We start from the raw sequence: 20,590 nt of genomic DNA on the forward strand, positions 1-20,590 counted from the left end.
CTGGGATTATGTGATTATTTTCAAAATAATCACAATCTAAAAATGGCACACCTTTTTTTATGCTGGTAGCGCTAAAAAATATTATAGACTTTAAATTGCGGTTAAGCTCAGTTGTCATCTGAGCAGGGCCTTCATCTCTTGTCTCTGTAAATATTCTGTATGTGAATGACTTGTTATATCATATTGTTGATATCCCCATTCTATAATCGTAAAGTGCTGTGGAATATGATGGCGTTATATAAATGATAATTATAATATATCACATTATTACGATACGATCATGAGTGCTACTGTGAGATTTTGACAGACAAACTGGGTATATTTCAAAAAAATCTGACCTGTCTGTTTAACCAATTTTTTTTTTAAATTCTTTATTTTTGTTGTGCATGGATGGTACATGTCAGCATTTAGTACTGTTAAGCGACAGAAATTGTTATCAACATCTTGTGAGAGAACAACACAGTAGAGCTTAGTCTGCACATTTCATATTCATTATTCAAGCTTGGAAGACACAGTGCTAGTGCTTGATTTTAGAAGGTAAACAGGATTAACAGGATAGACGTGAGGTAAAAGCACTGGTTGAATAAACTGAATTAGATTAAGGGCATTATGCCCATGAGTATTAGCATGCGAGAGCTTACAAGAGAATATAAAACAATTAAGCTAGAACAAGATGAACTAAAACAAAATATCACTGAGAGTGAAGTCATACAGAGGATTGAGATTACATTTCTGGGGTAGGTTTGACAGGACCTCCGCCCGGTGCCCTTACCCTTTGCCATGTACGGGCCGCAGCCAGGTGTCTATGGTAGGTATGGTTACGTGTTTCAGTGTGTTCTCGGGCATTACATGAACATTGGTGTATAACATACTTTTAAACAATGAGACATTATAAAGAGCCTGCTTGACAGACTGTGGAGGCTAGGTGTGTTCACTGGGTGCTGTATGTCGTTACACCTGTGTTGTGCTCGGAAGATTAGGCGGCGTGTGTTAGCCGTGTATGGACGTATGTTGTAGCGTGTTGTGGTTCATACTGGAGTAATGCAAAGAAAGAACTGTGTAACAGTGACTAACAAAAAAAAAAATGACCCCCTGATGTTTAGCCCACTCCTGTCATAGGATGGGCACTGTCCCGGCTAGTAGAAGCGTTCCAGTCCCGTGCCTCAGTGTTCCACCCGCTGCGTTCCCCGACATTTCCCATATCGCCAGTCTCATTAATCCCGTTTGGGGCTGTGGATTGACTTCGAGGACCCGTGTAGGTCGGCATGCAGTTGTGGGCGATGTTGGTCTTCCGAGGTGGTGGGTTGCGTCCTGGTGGTTTTTCCGGTTGGGACCGAGGTTTAGGGTGGTTGCTGGATTTTGCCGGGCGGGTTCTCCGCTTTCGGGTTTGTTTACACGGCGTCTGCTTTGTCTTTAGTGGCTTTGCTGTGCCATGTCGTTGCTCATGAGTCACGGGCTGCTCAAATATGCGCGGTAAGGTTGGCTTTGGCTGGGTTTCAGCCAGCTTGTGCCAGCGTGCGGCTAGTGTGGCCCAGAAATTTGCGAGCAGGGCGTCTAGCTTCTCCTGCAGGGTTAGTGCCGATAAGTCACACATGGTGTCCGCCATCTTGGCCATGGCAGGTGGGTCGTCCCCAATGCATAGTGGCTGAAGCTACCAGTGATACTGCGTTAGAAGTTGCCGGGATAACCCCCACCAGCTGGGGGGGGGGGGGGGGCGGAGAGAGGTCGCATGCTAGTCATCCCGGTTGAGTGCTTGATAGCAGGCTGAGGGATCGGCCGCCTCCCTCTTGAGCGCTGCCCGTAGGCCTCTTGTAGGCCTCGAAGTCCTCTCCGGGGTTACCTGCCGCTCACGGTCAGAAACTCAGCTGGTTTGAGAGCTGGGGATTTCTCCCGACACCGTGGTGTCCAGGGATACAGGTTTTGAGTCGCAGTTTTGTAATAATTGCTTCTTTAGGAGCCAGTTTGCAAGGAGCTCACAGTGTGTGCGGCCGCTCAGCTCGGCTTCCAGGCTCCGCCCCCCTGTTTGACCCATTTTTAGTGTAGTGGTGATGACAATAGGTGTAAAACATTGAAATCACATATACTTTAACCTTCTTTTAAAGAGATGCTCCATTTTATTTTATCTTTAGAGTATTTAGCAAGTCGCATTACAATTCACTTCAGCCCAGGAAAATCCAGGGCTCATTGTAGTGGTTATGTTGCAAGGAGAGCCCTAGCACCCACCTAATGTGAGTAATCAAACTGGTTTCTACCAGTTTGACTTCTTACCTGGGTCCATTAGGCACGCTCCCTGCCCCTTCCCTTCTTGTACAAGAGCCAGGATTAGTAGCAGTACAGGGCCAGACCGCTGGCTGAGAGAGGCATGGCTCTAGGAGAAGCAGAGCGTGTAGCAGGTGAGAAGTCAAACAATTAGAATATGGACATTTACATTGTAGAAAATAAGTTTAAAAATGTAAATACAAAGGTGCAGAGCAATCTACTTAAAGTTATTTGACCTAAAATTGTCTGCATACTTTAAATCTAGAGTTCTGGATATGAAATATGAATTGGCTTGTTGTTAATATTTTTCTCTACTCATGTAGGTTTGTTCAAGACTGGTTCACTGAAGAGGTTCCTGTAACTAAATTGGATTTCACTACAGTGCTACCTCGGTTTATCTCTCTCTACATCTTCTCTTTCCTCAATCCCCAACAACTTTGTTCTGTTGCACAAGTCAGTTGGCACTGGAAGTTCCTCTCTGAGCAGGTATGGGTCACTCTAATTACCTAATCGTCACACATCTCCATAAATGACTAAACCCTTTTTCCTGTTTGGTCCAATAAAGTGCAGATGAGTTATGCTCAAGAGTATGTGACAATGTACTGATTATCCCCTGGCCAAGGGTATTTTGCAGGGTACACAAAATCGTAGACTCCAAATCCTCACTTTATGGTACCACCTACTCTAACACCTTATAGTATATATAATTATTTTACAATTACCATGTCCCCCTACCCATTTCATGGTATTTTACAATTGCTATGTTATAATTTGCCCTATATAACGACATTTTAATAATTAATTGTTATAAAAAAAGGCAATGCTTTTAAATTTTTACATCAAAAATAGGAGTAAAGATTTTTGAAAGTAGACAATTAAAGGCATTTAGTCAGAGTCTTCTTCAAAGGCACTTGCTTTCAACACTTTAATGACTCTGGCTTGGATGCAGCCAAGGTCACATTTTGACAAAATGTATATCACAGTTCATAAAATGGTATAAATCCCATCACTACACTTAAAATCTACAGGCAAAAATATATGTAATACAATATCACAATAAATAATACCATATAAATCTATAGTGATTCAATAAAAGTCCACTTAAAGTCTTTTACTATTAAAAATTCATTTACTTAAAAACACAATTGGGTAGAAATTGTTCCTGGTATAATTTGAAGAAAAATCAATCTCATATCAGACTCGCAGCTCTGTCCTCCCCTCTACAGTTGTTGAAGTCATCTGGTAATCCAATATAAGAAGCAGTCTTTATTCAAATATTCCAGAGACGTCCATCTCTTCCTCATGTTGGTGGTACAAGATGGTAAACCGGAGATTAATTCAAGGAGTGCATTCCAATCAGGCAGTGTTCAAGCCACAAATGTGTCCAAATCACAATAAGCGACAAACAGCCTATTTCTTCAGAGGCACACTAGACCAAAACCTTAGTGGACATGTTATACCTGCCCAAATTGGTGCCTTATCCATTATATGCAGTAGTGGAATTAAAATTTTTAGTAGCCAGTTCTGACTTTCATATGTAATGCACACAGTCATGCATGCACATTAGATACTCTTATATACCATGGGGAGCAATGGAAATGCTATTAATGCATTAAATGCATAAACATTGTATTTCAAGCTAATGTGCACTAAATACATACACCTTGTATATCATGAGAATGAGCAGTAATGCATAAATCTTGTATACCATGCCAGGCAGCAATACATGCATAAACTTGGTATATCATGCCAATTAACATTAAATGCATAAACTTGGTATATCATGCCAAAGACCATTAAATTCATAACATGTGTATATCATGCCAATGAATTGCATGTGCTTCCAAAAAGCCTGCTAGTGCCATGTGCTCTCAAACAGTCTGCCATTGCCATCTCCCTGCCACCAGCCTCACTTTCAATATCTCTGCCACCAGCCTCTCTGCCCTTAGCCTCTCTGTGCCCTCTCTCTGCCTCCACTAAGGGTGACAGTGTGTGGGTATGGTGACAGTGTGAGTGCTGATGACAGTGTGTGTGGGAGGGCCACAGCGTGTGGGGATCAGGGCCGGACTGGCCCACCGAGATCCCGGGAAATTTCCCAGTGGGCCGTCGGCACCTGGGGCCGGGCAGACACCTGGGTCTGCTGGCGGCTGCTGGGGGAGGTCTGCTGGTGTGGGCTGGGGGAGGTCTGCTGGCGGCTGCTGGGGGAGCTGTTCTGTCTCTGCTCCCCAGCGCGCAGCTTAATGAGACCGGGGTCGGAATATGATGTCATATTCCGGCCCCGGTTTCATTCAGCAGCACGCAAGCCTGGGAAAGCAGAGACAGAACAGCCTGCTCCCCCTGCGGCCGCCAGAAGACCTCCCCCAGCGGCCGCCAGCAGACCTCCCCAGCGGCCGCCAGCACAGACAAACGTCTGCACTGCACGACCCCCTGGCAGGTAGTAGTAATGTGTGTCAGTGTCAGTTTGTCTGTCTGTTATGGTGTGTCTGGCTGTCTGTTATGGTGTGTGTGTGTCTGTCTGTCTGTGTCATGGTTTGTGTGTCTGTCTGTGTCATGGTGTGTGTGTCTGTCTGTGTCATGGTGTCTGTCTGTATGGTGTGTGTGTGTCTGTCTGTGTCATGGTGTGTGTGTCTGTCTGTGTCATGATGCCTGTCTGTATGGTGTGTGTGTGTGTGTGTGTTTCTGTCTGTCATGGTGTGTGTGTGTGTGTGTCTGTCATGGTGTGTGTGTGTCTGTCTGTGTCATGGTGTGTGTCTGTCTGTCTGTCACGGGGTGTGTGTCTGTCCGTCATGGGGTGTGTGTCTGTCTGTGTCATGGTGTGTGTGTCATGGTATATGTGTGTCTGTCTGTCTGTGTCATGGTGTGTGTGTGTGGGTCTGTCTGTGTCATGGTCTGTGTGTGTGTCTGTCATGGGGTGTGTATCTGTCATGGTATATGTGTGTTTCTGTGTCTGTCATGGTGTATATGTGTGTTTAAAAATAGTGTTTTTGCTCACCTTTTTTTTTTCCCCATGCAGCGTGCTGGTCTCTGCTCGACTGGCCCTGCCTCTATGGCTGAGATCATCAAGCTTGATGCTGTGCCATAGGATTGGCTGCAAAACGCTACACCAATCAGCATCTCCTCATAGAGATGCATTGAATCAATGTATCTCTATGGGGAACGTTCAGCACCTACAGAGTGTGGAGGCCCTGAATGTAAGTGCACTGACACAGGAAGCACCTCTAGTGACTGTCTGAGTGACTGTCACTAGCGGTGTCACTTTGAAGCAATGTGAAAAGTCAGTGTTTACGTTGAAAAGCCTGTAGGGACATGCTATAGACACCAGTACCACTACATTAAGCTGTGTGCGTGCATCTGCTAGTGAGTGAGCTTGCTTGCATGTGTGTGCCTGCTAGTGAGTGAGCTTGTGTTTTTATGTCAATGAGCTGTTGTATATCAGTGAGATTGTTTGTTTGTTTGTCTATGAGGCTGTGTATCAGTGAGCTTGTGTGTGTCATTGAGATGTCAGTGAGATTGTCTGTGTCTGCATGTGAGTATGCTTACTGTTTAATTAAACGTTTTACTCTGAAAGGACCAATATTTTATATTAGAAAAAGCAATATATATATATATATATATATATATATATATATATATATATATATATATAAATATATTACTCAATCATCTGTCATGGCAAGACATAGCCTTACATATTACACGCGACAATATATGGCGCAGTGACTTATGGGGCTGGCATAACATTTTTTTCCAGGTCTGCTTTGTATCCCCAGTCCGGCCCTGGTGTGGATTATAGTGTGGGAGGGTGACAGTGTGAGTAGCAGGGTGACAGTGCATGCAGGATAGTGATCAGGCCCGTCGCTACCGGGCAGGCAAACCAAGCAATTGCTTGGGGCCCCAAGCTTGCCCGGGGCCCCAAGCAGAGCCGGTGCTTCCTATAGGGCTACAGCCGCCTGAGCACTCACTGAGTGCTCATTTCCTTTCAGTCCATCCGGGAACAGGAAACTGAATCTCCTGTTACCGCGTGGTACCCAGCCGGACTGACAGCCAGGAGAAAGAGGAGCTCGGCCACGCTACAGGGAAGGGGAGGTAAGAACTGAGAAGAACATAGGGAGGGAGGGGACGGGGGGAGTAAAAAGAACATGGGGGGAGTAAAAAAAAAACATAGGGAGGGGGAGGGGGGAGTAAAAAAAAACATAGGGAGGGGAGGGGGGGAGTAAAAAAAACACATGTGGAGGGGGAGGGGAGTAAGAAGGACACAGGGAGGGGGAGGGGGCAGTAAGAAGGACGGGGAGGGGAGTAAGAAGGATAGGGGGAAGGGGTGTAAGAAGGACACAGGGAAGGGGAGGGGGGAGTAAGAAGGACACAGGAAGGGGGAGGGGAGTAAGAAGGACACAGGGAGGGGGAGGAGGGAGTAAGAAGAGTAATTATCAGTTTTAGATAATTTGCACATGTTTGTGAGAACTGAAAATTTTTAATGTGAGTGTGTGTGTGTGTTAAATATGTTGGATTTAGTTATTGTGCACTTTTTTAATGTATATTTGATTTTATGGTACAGTGGTGTTTTTTTGCAAATGTTCAATTGTTTAAAATGTTCACATTTTATGCACATTATATGTCCATTTTGCCAATTATATGTCCAATTAATCAATTTATTAAAGTGGTAAAAATACACATATAAATAAAAAACAATAAAACAATGTCCTTATGCTGAAATATCCTCGAGACGCGTTTCGCCCTTTCCTCTGGCTTTCTCAATCGAAGTTCATCTACTCCTCCTTTCCTCCCTCTTTTTAAATCCGTGTTCTAGTTGCTGATTCGTCTTCCCATTCGTTGATTGTCCAATGAAGTCTGTCGGCAACGTGGGTGCTTCATCAACAGCTAATCCCCTCTGATTTACCCCTCTGATTCACTTCTGGAAATCAGAGGGGTTTGTGAGATTAGCTGTTGATGAAGCACCACGTTGCCGACAGACTTAATTGGACAATCAACGAACGGGAAGAATCAGCAACGGAACACGGATTTAAAAGGAGAGAGGGAAGGAGGAGTAGATGAACTTCAAATGAGTAAGTCAAAGGAAAGAGCAAAACATGTCTCGAGGATATTTCAGCATAAGGACATAATAAATCGATCAATTGGATATTTTTAGTCCTATTGGCTGTCAACCGTATCGACTTTCAAAGAAGGTTACCCTTAGTGGGTAACAAGCTGTGAAGCTGTTCCAACCAGAGCCAGGTATTTTATTTTGTCTCTGGAAATTACCATTTGGTTAATTTATTTATCCTGGTATTTTACTTAACGTACTCAAGAAAGAAAGGAGAGAGGGAAGGTTTCCAAAATACACCAAAGTCAATGTTATTTGAGCCAGTCCTCTACTTGGCTCTTCACTTATGAGTTTGAATTATATAATCTTAGTACTAATTTTATAGTATCTGACATACTTCACCATTGGAAAAATTATTTTCTTTTTTACATAAATATATATATATATATATATATCTTCATTGGATTATCCGATACCCCTAATTTTAGGGGTAAGTATCAAAATATAAAAAACTTCTATGCTGTACACACAGTATATGAAACATACTGTTATACTGTTATAACTATCAAGCCATTCTCTCAGTAAGTTATAATAAGTGCGCAATATACAATTAAAGTATTAGAAAAATAAATTAATTCAATAATATTAACCCAATCTTCCACAAAATCATATTGTATTGTACAAGGCACTTTAACAAATAATACGATATTTGAGCACTCCTTACAGCATGTTTGATTCACTGTAGAAATCACCTAATTTGCACAATCACTACCTCTTGCTCCTTCCACACTTGCCTTTCTCTTTCCACACTTCTAGATTCTTTTTATATGGTTAAAAGGGTTATATTATGTGATTATTACACATTGCTTGGTTGTTCATATGAGGAAAAAAAAGTTTATATATGTATTAGCTACAAACACTCAAAACACCATAACAACTATAACCAGCTGTGGTGGTTATGATTATCTCACTGGTGGGCTGTTTTAATGCAATAAATTGTATGTCTTTTAAAGGATTGTCTGTGGATGCCAAAATGTACCAAGTTTGGCTGGTTCTTGCCTTATAGCCCCTCTGATAATGAATATGGGGCTTGGAAGAAACACTACATTACATGTGCCTGCACACTAGATTATCTGACGCCTAGAGAGGCAGCTGAAACGTATGGAACCCTTAATGAACCAAAGGAAAGGAAGGAGGAACAAGAAGAGAACTTACGGGACAAATTAATACGGAAACTGCTACGGAAGAGACTAGCACTATATAAAAGTCAGTGGCCATACTTCTAAAAAAATCCATAGTGAAAAAAAAAACTGTTATTCTATCCATTAGTGATGGCTGATGTACATTTTCTCCTGTACCTTTCTGTGGATGTATCATGTATGCCTGATTAATTAGGCATTTTACCATTAGACCCCCTTGGGGCACCATGATACAGCAATTGGATGGTCGTAGCATGTTTTAGGCTATTGCTGGATGTTTGAATTAGCCTTAGAGTTACTTGTTTGTATTTGCTTAGTTAAGTTAATAATATTTTAGTTTGCTGATATTTTTTTTTCTTCTGAGACAAATGCCATGATGCCAGTGGGATATTGTTTCATGCTGGTAAGTTTGACATATAGGTATAATTTAATGTCTTCATAAAAAGAGTCAAAAATTCCCATGCCAAAATGCTTGTGAAGTTATAATTTAACAGTATGTCGTAATAGGAGGCATTTGTATTTTTGGTGTGTTATTCCACTGCAAAGTAGACAGGAACCTAGCAAATTAGTTTATAATTTGAGACTATATCTATCATTGTTCACAAACCTGGTAAAGATATTCATGGGGATTATGATATTGATATATCCAAGTTATGTTATTTATATATCGGAATACAATTGTTGGAAATCTACCATGTAAATGCAGTGTATGTATGAAAATATCTTTAAAACATTACTGTTGCATTATGGGTAACTTGATGTAACAGCCACTTTTAAAAAAAACAATTTGTCCAATATAAAATAACCTAATATGTGTTATTTTACAAATAGTATGCCATGATGTGCGTATGTTACTGCTAGGGCTCTTATTCTTCCCCATATGTTCCCTGTAAATCAATCTGTCAAAATTGTAATGCTCAGTTCTGCAATAAACATATGTAGTGAACACTATCTTGTGATGGTGACAAGGTCAAAAACCTTGAATCTATCTATACAGCGGCAGCTGTATGTTAGATACAAATGCAGTATTACTATGATATATTATCTGGTATGTATATATTTTTACCCCCCGCATTTATTCTAAATTATACTAGATTGTTTATTTTTTAGGCGGCTTCTTGCCATGTTGAATAGTACTTATGGATTTATAATCTGGCTTACAACTGGTTAAGTGCTATCTCATTTACTATTTTTTATTATACCGGTGATACTCGAAAAATTAGAATATTGTGCAAAAGTTCATTTATTTCAGTAATGCAATGTAAAAGGGGAAACTAATATATGAGATAAACGCATTACATGCAAAGCAAGATAGTTCAAGCTGTGATTTGTCATAAGTGCGATGATTATGACTTACAGCTCATGAAAACCCAAATCCACAATCTCAGTAATTTAGAATATTGTGAAAAGGTGCAATATTCTAGGCTCACAGTGTCCCACTCTACTCAGCTAAGTAAGCCATAACACCTGCAAAGGGTTTCTCAGTCTGGTTCGGTAGGAATCACCATCATGGGGAAGACTGCTGACCTGACAGTTTTGCAGAAAACCATCATTGACACCCTCCATAAGGAGGGAAAGCCTCAAAAGGTAATTGCGAAGGAAGTTGGATGTTCCCAAAGTGTTGTATCAAAGCACATTAATAGAAAGTTATGTGGAAAGGAAAAGTGTGGAATAAGGTGCACAAGCAACAGGGATGACCGCAACCTGGAGAGGATTGTCAGGAAAAGGCCATTCAAAAGTGTTGGGGACTTTCACAAGGAGTGGACTGAGGCTGGAGTCAGTGCATCAAGAGCCACCACACACAGATGGATCCTGGACATGGGCTTCAGATGTCGTATTCCTCTTGTCAAGCTGCTCCTGAACAACAAACAACGTCAGAAGCATCTTACCTGGGCTAAAGAAAAACAGACCTGGTTTGTTGCTCAGTGGTCCAAAGTCCTCTTTTCTGATTAGAGTAACTTTTGCATCTCATTTGGAAACCAAGGACCCAGAGTCTGGAGGAAGAATGGAGAGGCACACACTACAAGATGCTTGAAGTCCAGTGTAAAGTTTCCACAGTCTGTGTTGATTTGGGGAGCCATGTCATTTGCTGTGCTTCATTAAGTCCAGGGTCAACACAGCCGTCTACCAGAAGATTTTGGAGCACTTCATGCTTCCTTCCACATACAAGCTTTATGGGGATGCTGACTTCATTTTCCAGCAGGAAAATGGTGGAAACCATGGAGGAAATGGTGGAAACTTGGCACCTGCCCACACTGCCAAAAGCACCAAAGCCTGGTTCAATGACCGTGGGATTACTGTGCTTGATGGCCAGAAAACTCGCCTGACCTGAACCCCATAGAGAATCTATGGGGCATTGCCAAGAGCAAGATGAGAGACATGAGACCAAACAAGGCAGAAGAGCTGCAGACCGCTATTGAAGCATCCTGGTCTTCAATAACATCTTAGCAGTGCCACAGGCTGATAGCTTCCATGGCACGCCGCATTGAGGCAGTAATTGCTGCAAAAGGGGCCGAAATCAAGTACTGAGTCCATATGCATGCTTATACTTTTCAGAGATCTGATATTGTTCTATGTACACTCCTTGTTTTATTGAATGCATGTAATATCCTAATTTACTGAGATTGTGAATTTGGGTTTTTCATGAGCTGTAAGCCATAATCATCGCACTTATGACAAATCACGGCTTGAACTATCTTGCTTTGCATGTAATGCGTCTATCTCATATATTAGTTTATCATTTTACGTTGCATTACTGTAATGAATGAACTTTTGCACAATATTCTAATTTTTCGAGTATCACCTGTAGCTACGGTGCACCGAATATAGCTTAGAATTCATAAGGAAACAGATACTATTAAGTGACACTGTTTAACCTGGCAACACTGTTTTTTGTATCAAACAGCCAGGTGGGTAACTTTTGGTTACAATCATTTCATGATACAATCTACCCCCAAGCTATTAAGTATTACATCTAGTGTTTTCACTACCTTATGCACATCTTTGAAAGTAATTGGTTCCCTTTTTAATCACTTTTGTTTTTTCACCGTGTGTAACACTATCACAATTAAGTGTTTATCTGTGGTTCATTTTTATGCTTTGTAGCACTACTATACGTCATTGCCATCTAATAAAGTTTTCTTTTTTTTCAATTTTGCAATACATAGGACCTGAATATCTATAGTGGTGACATTGTGAGTCCCGGTACCAGTGTCTGAGATTGAATCTATTTTCTACTGGAATTAGTATTGTTATTATTAAATATGTGCACACACATATTTATATCTCGTGAAAATGAAAAAAAAAAAAAACAGTATACTGAAACATCATACACATAGGAATATGTCAGTCATTCCTGATAACATGGAGGGCAGAGGGACATTTTTTTTATATCAGTATCTGTAAAAAAAAAAAAAGATGTCTAAAGATTAATCTTTTTTTAAATACCCAAAAGAATCATTACAGATATTGTGAAAGATCATATACTCTGAAAGTTCCAGTGTTGTGGAATATGTTGGCTTTTTTTTTTATAACTAATAGTACTTTTAATAGTGAGCATTTCTTTTCAGAAGAATTGTTGAAAAGCAGACCTCCATGGATAAGTGGGACATGCAGATCAGCTGTCTTTAACTCTGACATAAAATTAAGTCAGTCTGACCAAGTAGCCTTGCACGCTGCACTACAGCTGATTAAGGTAAGCCACAAATATTTATGTTTTATCAGTTATTTAAAAAAATATATATAATTCTTTATTTTTGGTTTGCCATCATACATTTTACAGCTGTGACAATACAGAGTATATACAATTGTTATACATCATATATTTTACACGTGGTTTTTAACATTTGACTTTAGTTAATATGACTATTGATGCTGTGTGAGGTCTCTGTTTCCCTTCATGGCCAACGTGTATTCTGACGACAAAGGTTTATTTCTAAGAATGAAGTAAGAATATTAACATTAACATAGAATTCAGTTCAAATACGTAGTACTTTAGTACTTAATGTCACAGACTCTTGAGAGGGAGACAAACAGAGAGAAAAAACTGCGGAGAAGGAGGTTAGGTGTTGTTTGAGTGCTTTTACAGTCGGTCTATGTACACACCTCATGGAGCAATCGCCTACAGATGCTGAATCAGGGTTTGGCTTCAAACTAGTGGTGGTTACTAGAATATAAGTTGTCAAGTATTCGTTTATGGTAAATAGGTATTTCCCAAAGTTGCCCAGCTTACATTTATTATGATCAGTGAACACATGCCCAAAATATTGGACACCAAGACACAAGCTCCTTCCTCCCTTCACTGATTCTATCTGAGGTCTTTTATTACACCCTTCAAATATGTATATCTTTCTTCTTCCCCAAGATACACGCAAACAATATTTATGTATTTATTAGGTGGAAGAAAAATATTTAATCAAACGTATGAGTCATACACACAATACACCCTGCTAGCAAGTATTCATGCCCAGCTTTTGGAGAGATAAGTCGGTTAGCGTGGATTCAGGGCTTCCACGAAGTTTAGGCAAAGTTTGGTAACTATTTACTGTGCTGGCCTTTTCCACTTTAATTGTTGTTGATACCATATATTTTCATAGGGGTAAATAGTTGTGGTCAAGAAGAGTTGCTAGCTTTTAGCTTAGATGGCAACCGCTGATATGAAATCGCTGTAAAAAATTGTTGTTGGATGTTTTTTGCCCCAGGTGTGCGTTTTGTGTTTTCTGTTTCTCTTTTTTTTTTTAACACTTCATGTTTCATTGGCAAGCGTTTCAGGCTTAAGCATTCAATTGGATGCTTACACAGAGCCTCCATGTTCTCTGCTACAGACATAGTAGTCACTTTCAAGGTGTACCAAGACGGTGTTGGGTTAATGCCTTACCACTGTTCCACATAGCTGTTATATTGTACAAATGCAATACTATGTCCCTGTTTATGCAGCCCATTACATGCCGCCAAAACATTTTTTTTCCCTTTCACCCCTCTCTCCCTCCCCTCCCCCCTCCCGAAATAATATCTTAACGATGTAAAGAACTGAACAAGCTGATAGAGAAGAAAAAAGGAAAGATGTCTCGGCCGTCTCTGGATAATTATTAGCGGTTGGCTTTTTGTATGAGGGAGTGGGAGCACCTGCTCCTCCCCGATTCCCTGCACCTGCCCCAACAACCCCAGGCGAGAGTGCTATGCCTGTGCCCTGTCTGTGGTGGTTACCCCACCATCGCCTCCCAGGGAGCCCACACCCTCTCAAAGGATTTGGTAGTGTTGTGAACTAGGGCGGAGAGCTTATCCATTAAATAATTATCTTTGATGAGTCGTGTCACTTCTGTCATGGTGGGGGCGGTGGGTTCCAACCTTTTTGTCGCTATGGCCCTCCTGGCTGCCAGGGCGACCTTGTTCAGTAGTTTGTTGTGTCTGTTAGACATGCCGTCCACAGGTCTGGCCAGAAGAAAGGCTCATGGGTCCAGGTCAATTGGTCTTTCCCGTAGGTCAGTCAACAGGTCTCCCACTTCCCGCCACAGTGGTTGTAATTTCGTGCTCTTAATAGAGATATAATGAGTTAATGCATTTCTATGAGTAGATGCTGGCACAATATTCATGCACTACGCATGCACTGTAGTCCCACCAATGCTTCCTTATGGGGAAGCATTCAATTGGCTGAGATTGCCAGTAGGAACTACGAACTGGCACGCGGGGGGCTAAAGGTATGTAAATCTTTTATATTTAATTATTTTAGAGGGGCATTTAATCTAAATAGTGGATGAAATACTTTAACGTTGGGAATATGTTTGTATGTTAATTTAAAGTACTAGATCAGACATTACCTTACTACAAGTTACACAAAATACCAAAAAATCTATGGAATACTTACTGAACTTCTCACTGGCAAATTTCAGTTTATCTCCCAGTATATTGTTTATGTATATGCAAGATGTTTGGTGATTTTATTCAGGACCAAGCAAATGACTCAAACAAAACTCTCACAAGTCTTCTGCTGAGTGAAAACAATCAGACACCAAGTTTCAGACTGGCCCTCGAGAAGACAATAGTGGAGAATTCAGTAAATTCAATGCCAAAAAGGTATATAAAATGTGCACTTCCATGTAAAATTGTCTGTCATCAGTGTTATTTGTATGTCTCCAATGCCGTCAATGTATCTTTGTACACAAAGGAAAAATAGAAGTTTTTCTCATATTGTTTTACATTCAAGTAATGTATTTCCTTCTTTAGTTGTTACATATTCACATTATATTGAAATTATTTATCATCCTTATCGACTGATTTGCAAGTAGGCCATGAATATTGCTGTCTAAAACGCTCCTGTGTATTGCATCTCTTTAAACTTCTATTCAGATATATCAATCATGTGTACATACACCATGAAGAGCATCACTTTTTATTTTTTGTTCTGGTCCAAAATAGGTTTTATTGCCCAAAGGATTGGGGAAATAATTTGTATTTGTTGATCAACTAGCTAATCCTAGTCACATATACAGGGAGTGCAGAATTATTAGGCAAGTTGTATTTTTGAGGATTATTGAACAACAACCATGTTCTCAATGAACCCAAAAAACTCATTCATATCAAAGCTGAATATTTTTGGAAGTAGTTTTTAGTTTGTTTTTAGTTATAGCTATTTTAGGGGGATATCTGTGTGTGCAGGTGACGATTACTGTGCATAATTATTAGGCAACTTAACAAAAAAACAAATATATACCCATTTCAATTATTTATTTTTACCAGTGAAACCAATATAACATCTCAACATTCACAAATATACATTTCTGACATTCAAAAACATAACAAAAACAAATCAGTGACCAATATAGCCATCTTTCTTTGCAAGGACACTCAAAAGCCTGCCATCCATGGATTCTGTCAGTGTTTTGATCTGTTCACCATCAACATTGCGTGCAGCAGCAACCACAGCCTCCCAGACACTGTTCAGAGAGGTGTACTGTTTTCCCTCCTTGTAAATCTCACATTTGATGATGGACCACAGGTTCTCAATGGGCTTCAGATCAGGTGAACAAGGAGGCCATGTCATTAGATTTTCTTCTTTTATACCCTTTCTTGCCAGCCACGCTGTGGAGTACTTGGACGCGTGTGATGGAGCATTGTCCTGCATGAAAATCATGTTTTTCTTGAATGATGCAGACTTCTTCCTGTACCACTGCTTGAAGAAGGTGTCTTCCAGAAACTGGCAGTAGGACTGGGAGTTGAGCTTGACTCCATCCTCAACCCGAAAAGGCCCCACAAGCTCATCTTTGATGATACCAGCCCAAACCAGTACTCCACCTCCACCTTGCTGGCGTCTGAGTCGGACTGGAGCTCTCTGCCCTTTACCAATCCATCCATCTGGCCCGTCAAGACTCACTCTCATTTCATCAGTCCATAAAACCTTAGAAAAATCAGTCTTGAGATATTTCTTGGCCCAGTCTTGACGTTTCAGCTTGTGTGTCTTGTTCAGTGGTGGTCGTCTTTCAGCCTTTCTTACCTTGGCCATGTCTCTGAGTATTGCACACCTTGTGCTTTTGGGCACTCCAGTGATGTTGCAGCTCTGAAATATGGGCAAACTGGTGGCAAGTGGCATCTTGCCAGCTGCACGCTTGACTTTTCTTAGTTCATTGGCAGTTATTTTGCGCCTTGGTTTCTCCACACGCTTCTTGCGACCCTGTTGACTATTTTGAATGAAACGCTTGATTGTTCGATGATCACGCTTCAGAAGCTTTGCAATTTTAAGAGTGCTGCATCCCTCTGCAAGATATCTCACTATTTTTGACTTTTCTGAGCCTGTCAAGTCCTTCTTTTGACCCATTTTGCCAAAGGAAAGGAAGTTGCCTAATAATTATGCACACCTGATATAGGGTGTTGATGTCATTAGACCACACCCCTTCTCATTACAGAGATGCACATCACCTAATATGCTTAATTGGTAGTAGGCTTTCGAGCCTATACAGCTTGGAGTAAGACAACATGCATAAAGAGGATGCTGTGGTCAAAATACTCATTTGCCTAATAATTCTGCACTCCCTGTAAATAAATACCATTCATAATTGTTTGCAATAATCTGGCCCCACATCTAATCCTTTAACTTAAAATTCACCAAAACACACACACTTATATTTCATAGTGTAGACACAAGTAAATAATTGTTAACTGTTAGACATTTTACTTTTGTCTAATTAGACATAATAGTACTGAATGTAATATGTGTGTAAAAGAAATATCAGCCTGTACATGACATATCAACGAGAGTATGAAAGGCTGAATAAATTAGATATAGATGTTTGGATACTTGATCATTTTTATATCCAGTCAGCTACAATGTTTAATAAAGGTGGCTTTTGTCTTTAGGCTGCCTGTTAATGGAGCCCAAACTCTAGCCAATCGACATTGTCATAGTCTGTGGCAATATTCACATCTGGGCTCTTCCAGCTCGATGCACCTGGTGCTGATATCATCTAACTTACCGGCATATGAGGTAACTCTTCTCTTGAGATTTATGTTCTTTTTGGGTAAATGGTTGGAATATTAGGTAATAATTTATCTTTTGTATCTCCAGGTTGTTCTTGCCAGTGTTAAACCTCAGGTCATTCCCATTGTCTATGACTTTCATGGGATGACACCCGAAAGTCTTCTTTTCCAAGTTGAAAAGTGTTTGAATGGTTGTACAGTGCAAAGTATTGGAATAATCACTGGGGGAGATTCACAACACCTGCAATTACTACAAAGTAAGGACTTAACTAAATCCATTGTTTTTTTCCTTTCCTTCTGCTTTACACTGCTCTGTACATCTGTCTGGTATTCATCAGGTCGAGGATGATCACTAATATGGGTTGAATTTGTTTATGAATAATGTAATAGTTTACCACAAGAAATATAAGTGTAGTACTTTTCAGCTTTAGAATAAAAATAATCTGTTTGACAGTGTTTGGTGCCTTGTCAGGGATACACGGTGCAGGGTCCATTACCTGCCGTGTTCTCTGGTGGTGTTTTAATGCAAAGTTGGGCCCTAACCTAGGACCTGTATGTTGGAGAATAAGACAACTGATCCTAGTGGTACACCACTAAAAGGAAGGCTTAGTGTTGGATCAGCTCCCTGGGAATAATTGAAGCATAGGGGCAAACAAAACAGAAAAAAGAACATGCAACCATTTTATAAAAGCGGGGTGTAAAACACCAACCATTTAAACAATAAAGGTAAACTATAGCATTTGACACACAAATTTGTATTCATAAAGCTATAGTGCCCCTTTCCTTTCTAGGCCTTCCACCCCCACCCAGGATTCCATAAAAATGTAATAAAATAGAGATTTACTTATCTGTTTCCAGCGCCAAGGCTCTAATGGAGCTGCAGAACTCTCAACCCCAGTCATTTTCACAGAGGAGGCATGGCCTCCTCCATGACGATAAATTAGATAAATTAGAAATATGTTTGTGTCATATGTTCATCCTCACCTTGTGGTGTCTCTGGGGATAACTACCTTCTGGGCATTGGTGGAGATGCTGGTCGGCAGCCCTGTACCATGGTGCCTGAATCCTACGGCTTATTGAAAGAGGCTGGCCACTGCGGACCCGTGCCAATTTGTAGCCCCATGTCCACCCACGGTATTAACGGCGTCAACATACGTATTACGTCACACAAAGGACGCGGGCGCACGTTCTGGGGTCAGAGGCCGCGTACGGCCAATCGTATTTAAAGTCCTTTCTTGCCTTTCCTCATTGCCCTGTCGTGGTTTCCCTTAGTGGTTGTCTGAGAGTGTGTTCCTGAGCGTTTATTTCTGGTTACTGACTTTGGCTTCGTTTGACTTCCCTGTATTCTGGTACCCTTGACTTTTGGCTTTCCTTCATCGTTGTGTCTCATTCTGTGTCCCCGACCTCGGCAAGTATTCTAACTACTCTCTGGTACGTTAAGTCCGGCCATTCTAAGGCCTGGTAAGATGTTACCTTTAGTCCTAGGTGTAATACAGTTCTGCGTGCTGGATCAACTAGTATCCTGACAGTTTGGTATGGTAGCCAAACTGTCTGAGAAAGGTCATATGTGCACCTTATTAGAGTGTGGGATGAAAGCAGCAGAGATATCTTTTTGCATTCTGGTTGCCTTTTAGGAATCTGCATTTCTATAAAAGCCTTTAAATGAATATCAAATACCAGAAAGCTGAGTATTTAACAGTTTATATTTGTAATTTTGTTTCCTACTTACTTTGTATTACTACATTGATATTTGTACTTGCAGCCATTTTTTTTTTTACTATTTATTAAATATTGCAAGGCTTGGGATACAGCATAATATTTTAATACTTTATTCTCCCAAAAATTGCAATATTAAGGGATTATTTATTCTAACTTCATGTACTAAATACAGATCTAGTACTTCCAATTAATGCCTTTCAAAATTTCAATGAAAAATACACTCTGTAGTGATTGGGTTAAGGTAACAAATGTTTAACATATGTCAATTATGGCACTATGACTTTTGCAGATTGCCGAATAAATTCTCAAAACATCCTGACACCTGAGATCCGAGACTTTTGGGAAAAGCTTGGAAGTTGTGTAGAACCTGGCAAAAATGGTGGTGGTCACATTGACATATTTGTCCCTCTAGCAGCATCAGGTAACCCCTTTTTTAATTGTCTCTCTTCTCTTGGATTTCTCTTTTCTTTCCACACCTATTTCCACGTCCCTCTCTTTCATACCTCTTGAACTATTTATATTACTGTCTTACTGTCTCTTTCCTAGTCTTCTCCACATTTCTTGATGCTCTTTTGTTTCTTGATGTCTATTGCAATTTTTTTGTGTCTTCACCAGTTTTTATCATTCTTTTTTGTACCCCTTTCAGTAACTTCATTCTATCCTGTCTATTATTAGGCAATATCAAAAAGTTTGCCAAGTCCTTTAATATATTTTCAAGTTCGTTTGCGCAGGGTTCTTATCAATATTTTGTTCCTGGTTGTAATAGTTTACCTCATTTGCTGTTGTCCCCACATTGAAATGATAGAGCACTCCAGAATATTTTGATGCTAAATAAATGCTAATAATAATAATAATAATAATAATGATTGTATAACACCCTGAGAGCAGATTCACCGAAATGTTTTTGTACGCAAACTATACTCGATCATTCAAGAAATAAAGTGGGATACAACACAATCTAGATGTAATATTTAGTTAATTATTGCAGATCCTGGTTGTTCAACAGCAAGTAGTGATGTCGCAAACATAAAATTTTCGGTTCGCGAATGGCGAACGTGAACTTCTGCAAATGTTCGCGAACGGGCGAACCGGGTGAACCTCCATAGACTTCAATAGGCAGGCGAATTTTAAAACCCACAGGGACTCTTTCTGACAATAGTGATGGAAAAGTTGTTTCAAGGGGACTAACACCTGGACTGTGGCATGCTGGAGGGGGATCCATGGCAAAACTCCCATGGAAAATTACATAGTTGATGCAGAGTCTGGTTTTAATCCATAAAGGGCATAAATCACCTAACATTCCTAAATTTTTGGAATAACGTGCTTTAAAGCGGCACTGTCATGCCGAACTTACCTTTACCTACTGTTCTCCCCCCGACCCCCACCCCTGAGCAGTGGGTGGGGGCCCTAGATAAGAATGGTGGGGGGGGAACCTACCGTCCTCCCCCCCCGGTCCCCACCCCTGAGCGGTGGGTGGGGGCCCTAAAGAAACAATAAGGGGGGGACCTACTGTCCTCCCCGCCTGGCCCCCACCCCTGAGCAGTGGGTGGGGGCCCTAAATAAAGAAAGGGGGGACCTATTGTCCTCCCCCCAGCCCCCACCCCTGAGCAGTGGGTGGGGGCCCTAGATAAGAATGGTGGGGGGGGACCTACCATCCACCCCCCCGGCCCCCACCCCTGAGTGGTGGGTGGGGGCCCTGAAAAAACAATAAGGGGGGGACCTACTGTCCCCACCGGCCCCCACCCCTGAGCGGTGGGCCCTTAAAAAAACAATAAGAGGGGGGCCCCCACCCCGAGCTTGAAAACCATCCAATCACAGTGCTCTGTGTCATTTTACACAGCGTGGGAAAGTTCTTTGGAAGTTCTTTATAAGCCTTCCCCCGCCCTGAGTAGCTCAGTCTGCG

The 20,590-nt window shown here is 41.1% G+C and overlaps 1 protein-coding gene across 1 annotated transcript in view; it reads left to right on the forward strand.

The window, feature by feature from the left end:
- ECT2L (epithelial cell transforming 2 like) overlaps positions 1-20,590 on the forward strand; it is a 112,606-nt gene that overhangs the window by 17,473 nt on the left and 74,543 nt on the right. Inside the window, exons 4-10 of the mRNA XM_063441207.1 lie at positions 2,583-2,745; positions 8,314-8,566; positions 12,069-12,193; positions 14,444-14,571; positions 16,849-16,975; positions 17,057-17,225; positions 18,977-19,108. Coding sequence (XP_063297277.1) covers positions 2,583-2,745; positions 8,314-8,566; positions 12,069-12,193; positions 14,444-14,571; positions 16,849-16,975; positions 17,057-17,225; positions 18,977-19,108 — 1,097 coding nt within the window. The remainder of the gene's footprint in view (positions 1-2,582; positions 2,746-8,313; positions 8,567-12,068; positions 12,194-14,443; positions 14,572-16,848; positions 16,976-17,056; positions 17,226-18,976; positions 19,109-20,590) is intronic.

The sequence above is a fragment of the Pelobates fuscus genome, chromosome 2 (genome assembly GCF_036172605.1).
Source record: "Pelobates fuscus isolate aPelFus1 chromosome 2, aPelFus1.pri, whole genome shotgun sequence".
Taxonomy (NCBI): Eukaryota; Metazoa; Chordata; class Amphibia; order Anura; family Pelobatidae; genus Pelobates; species Pelobates fuscus.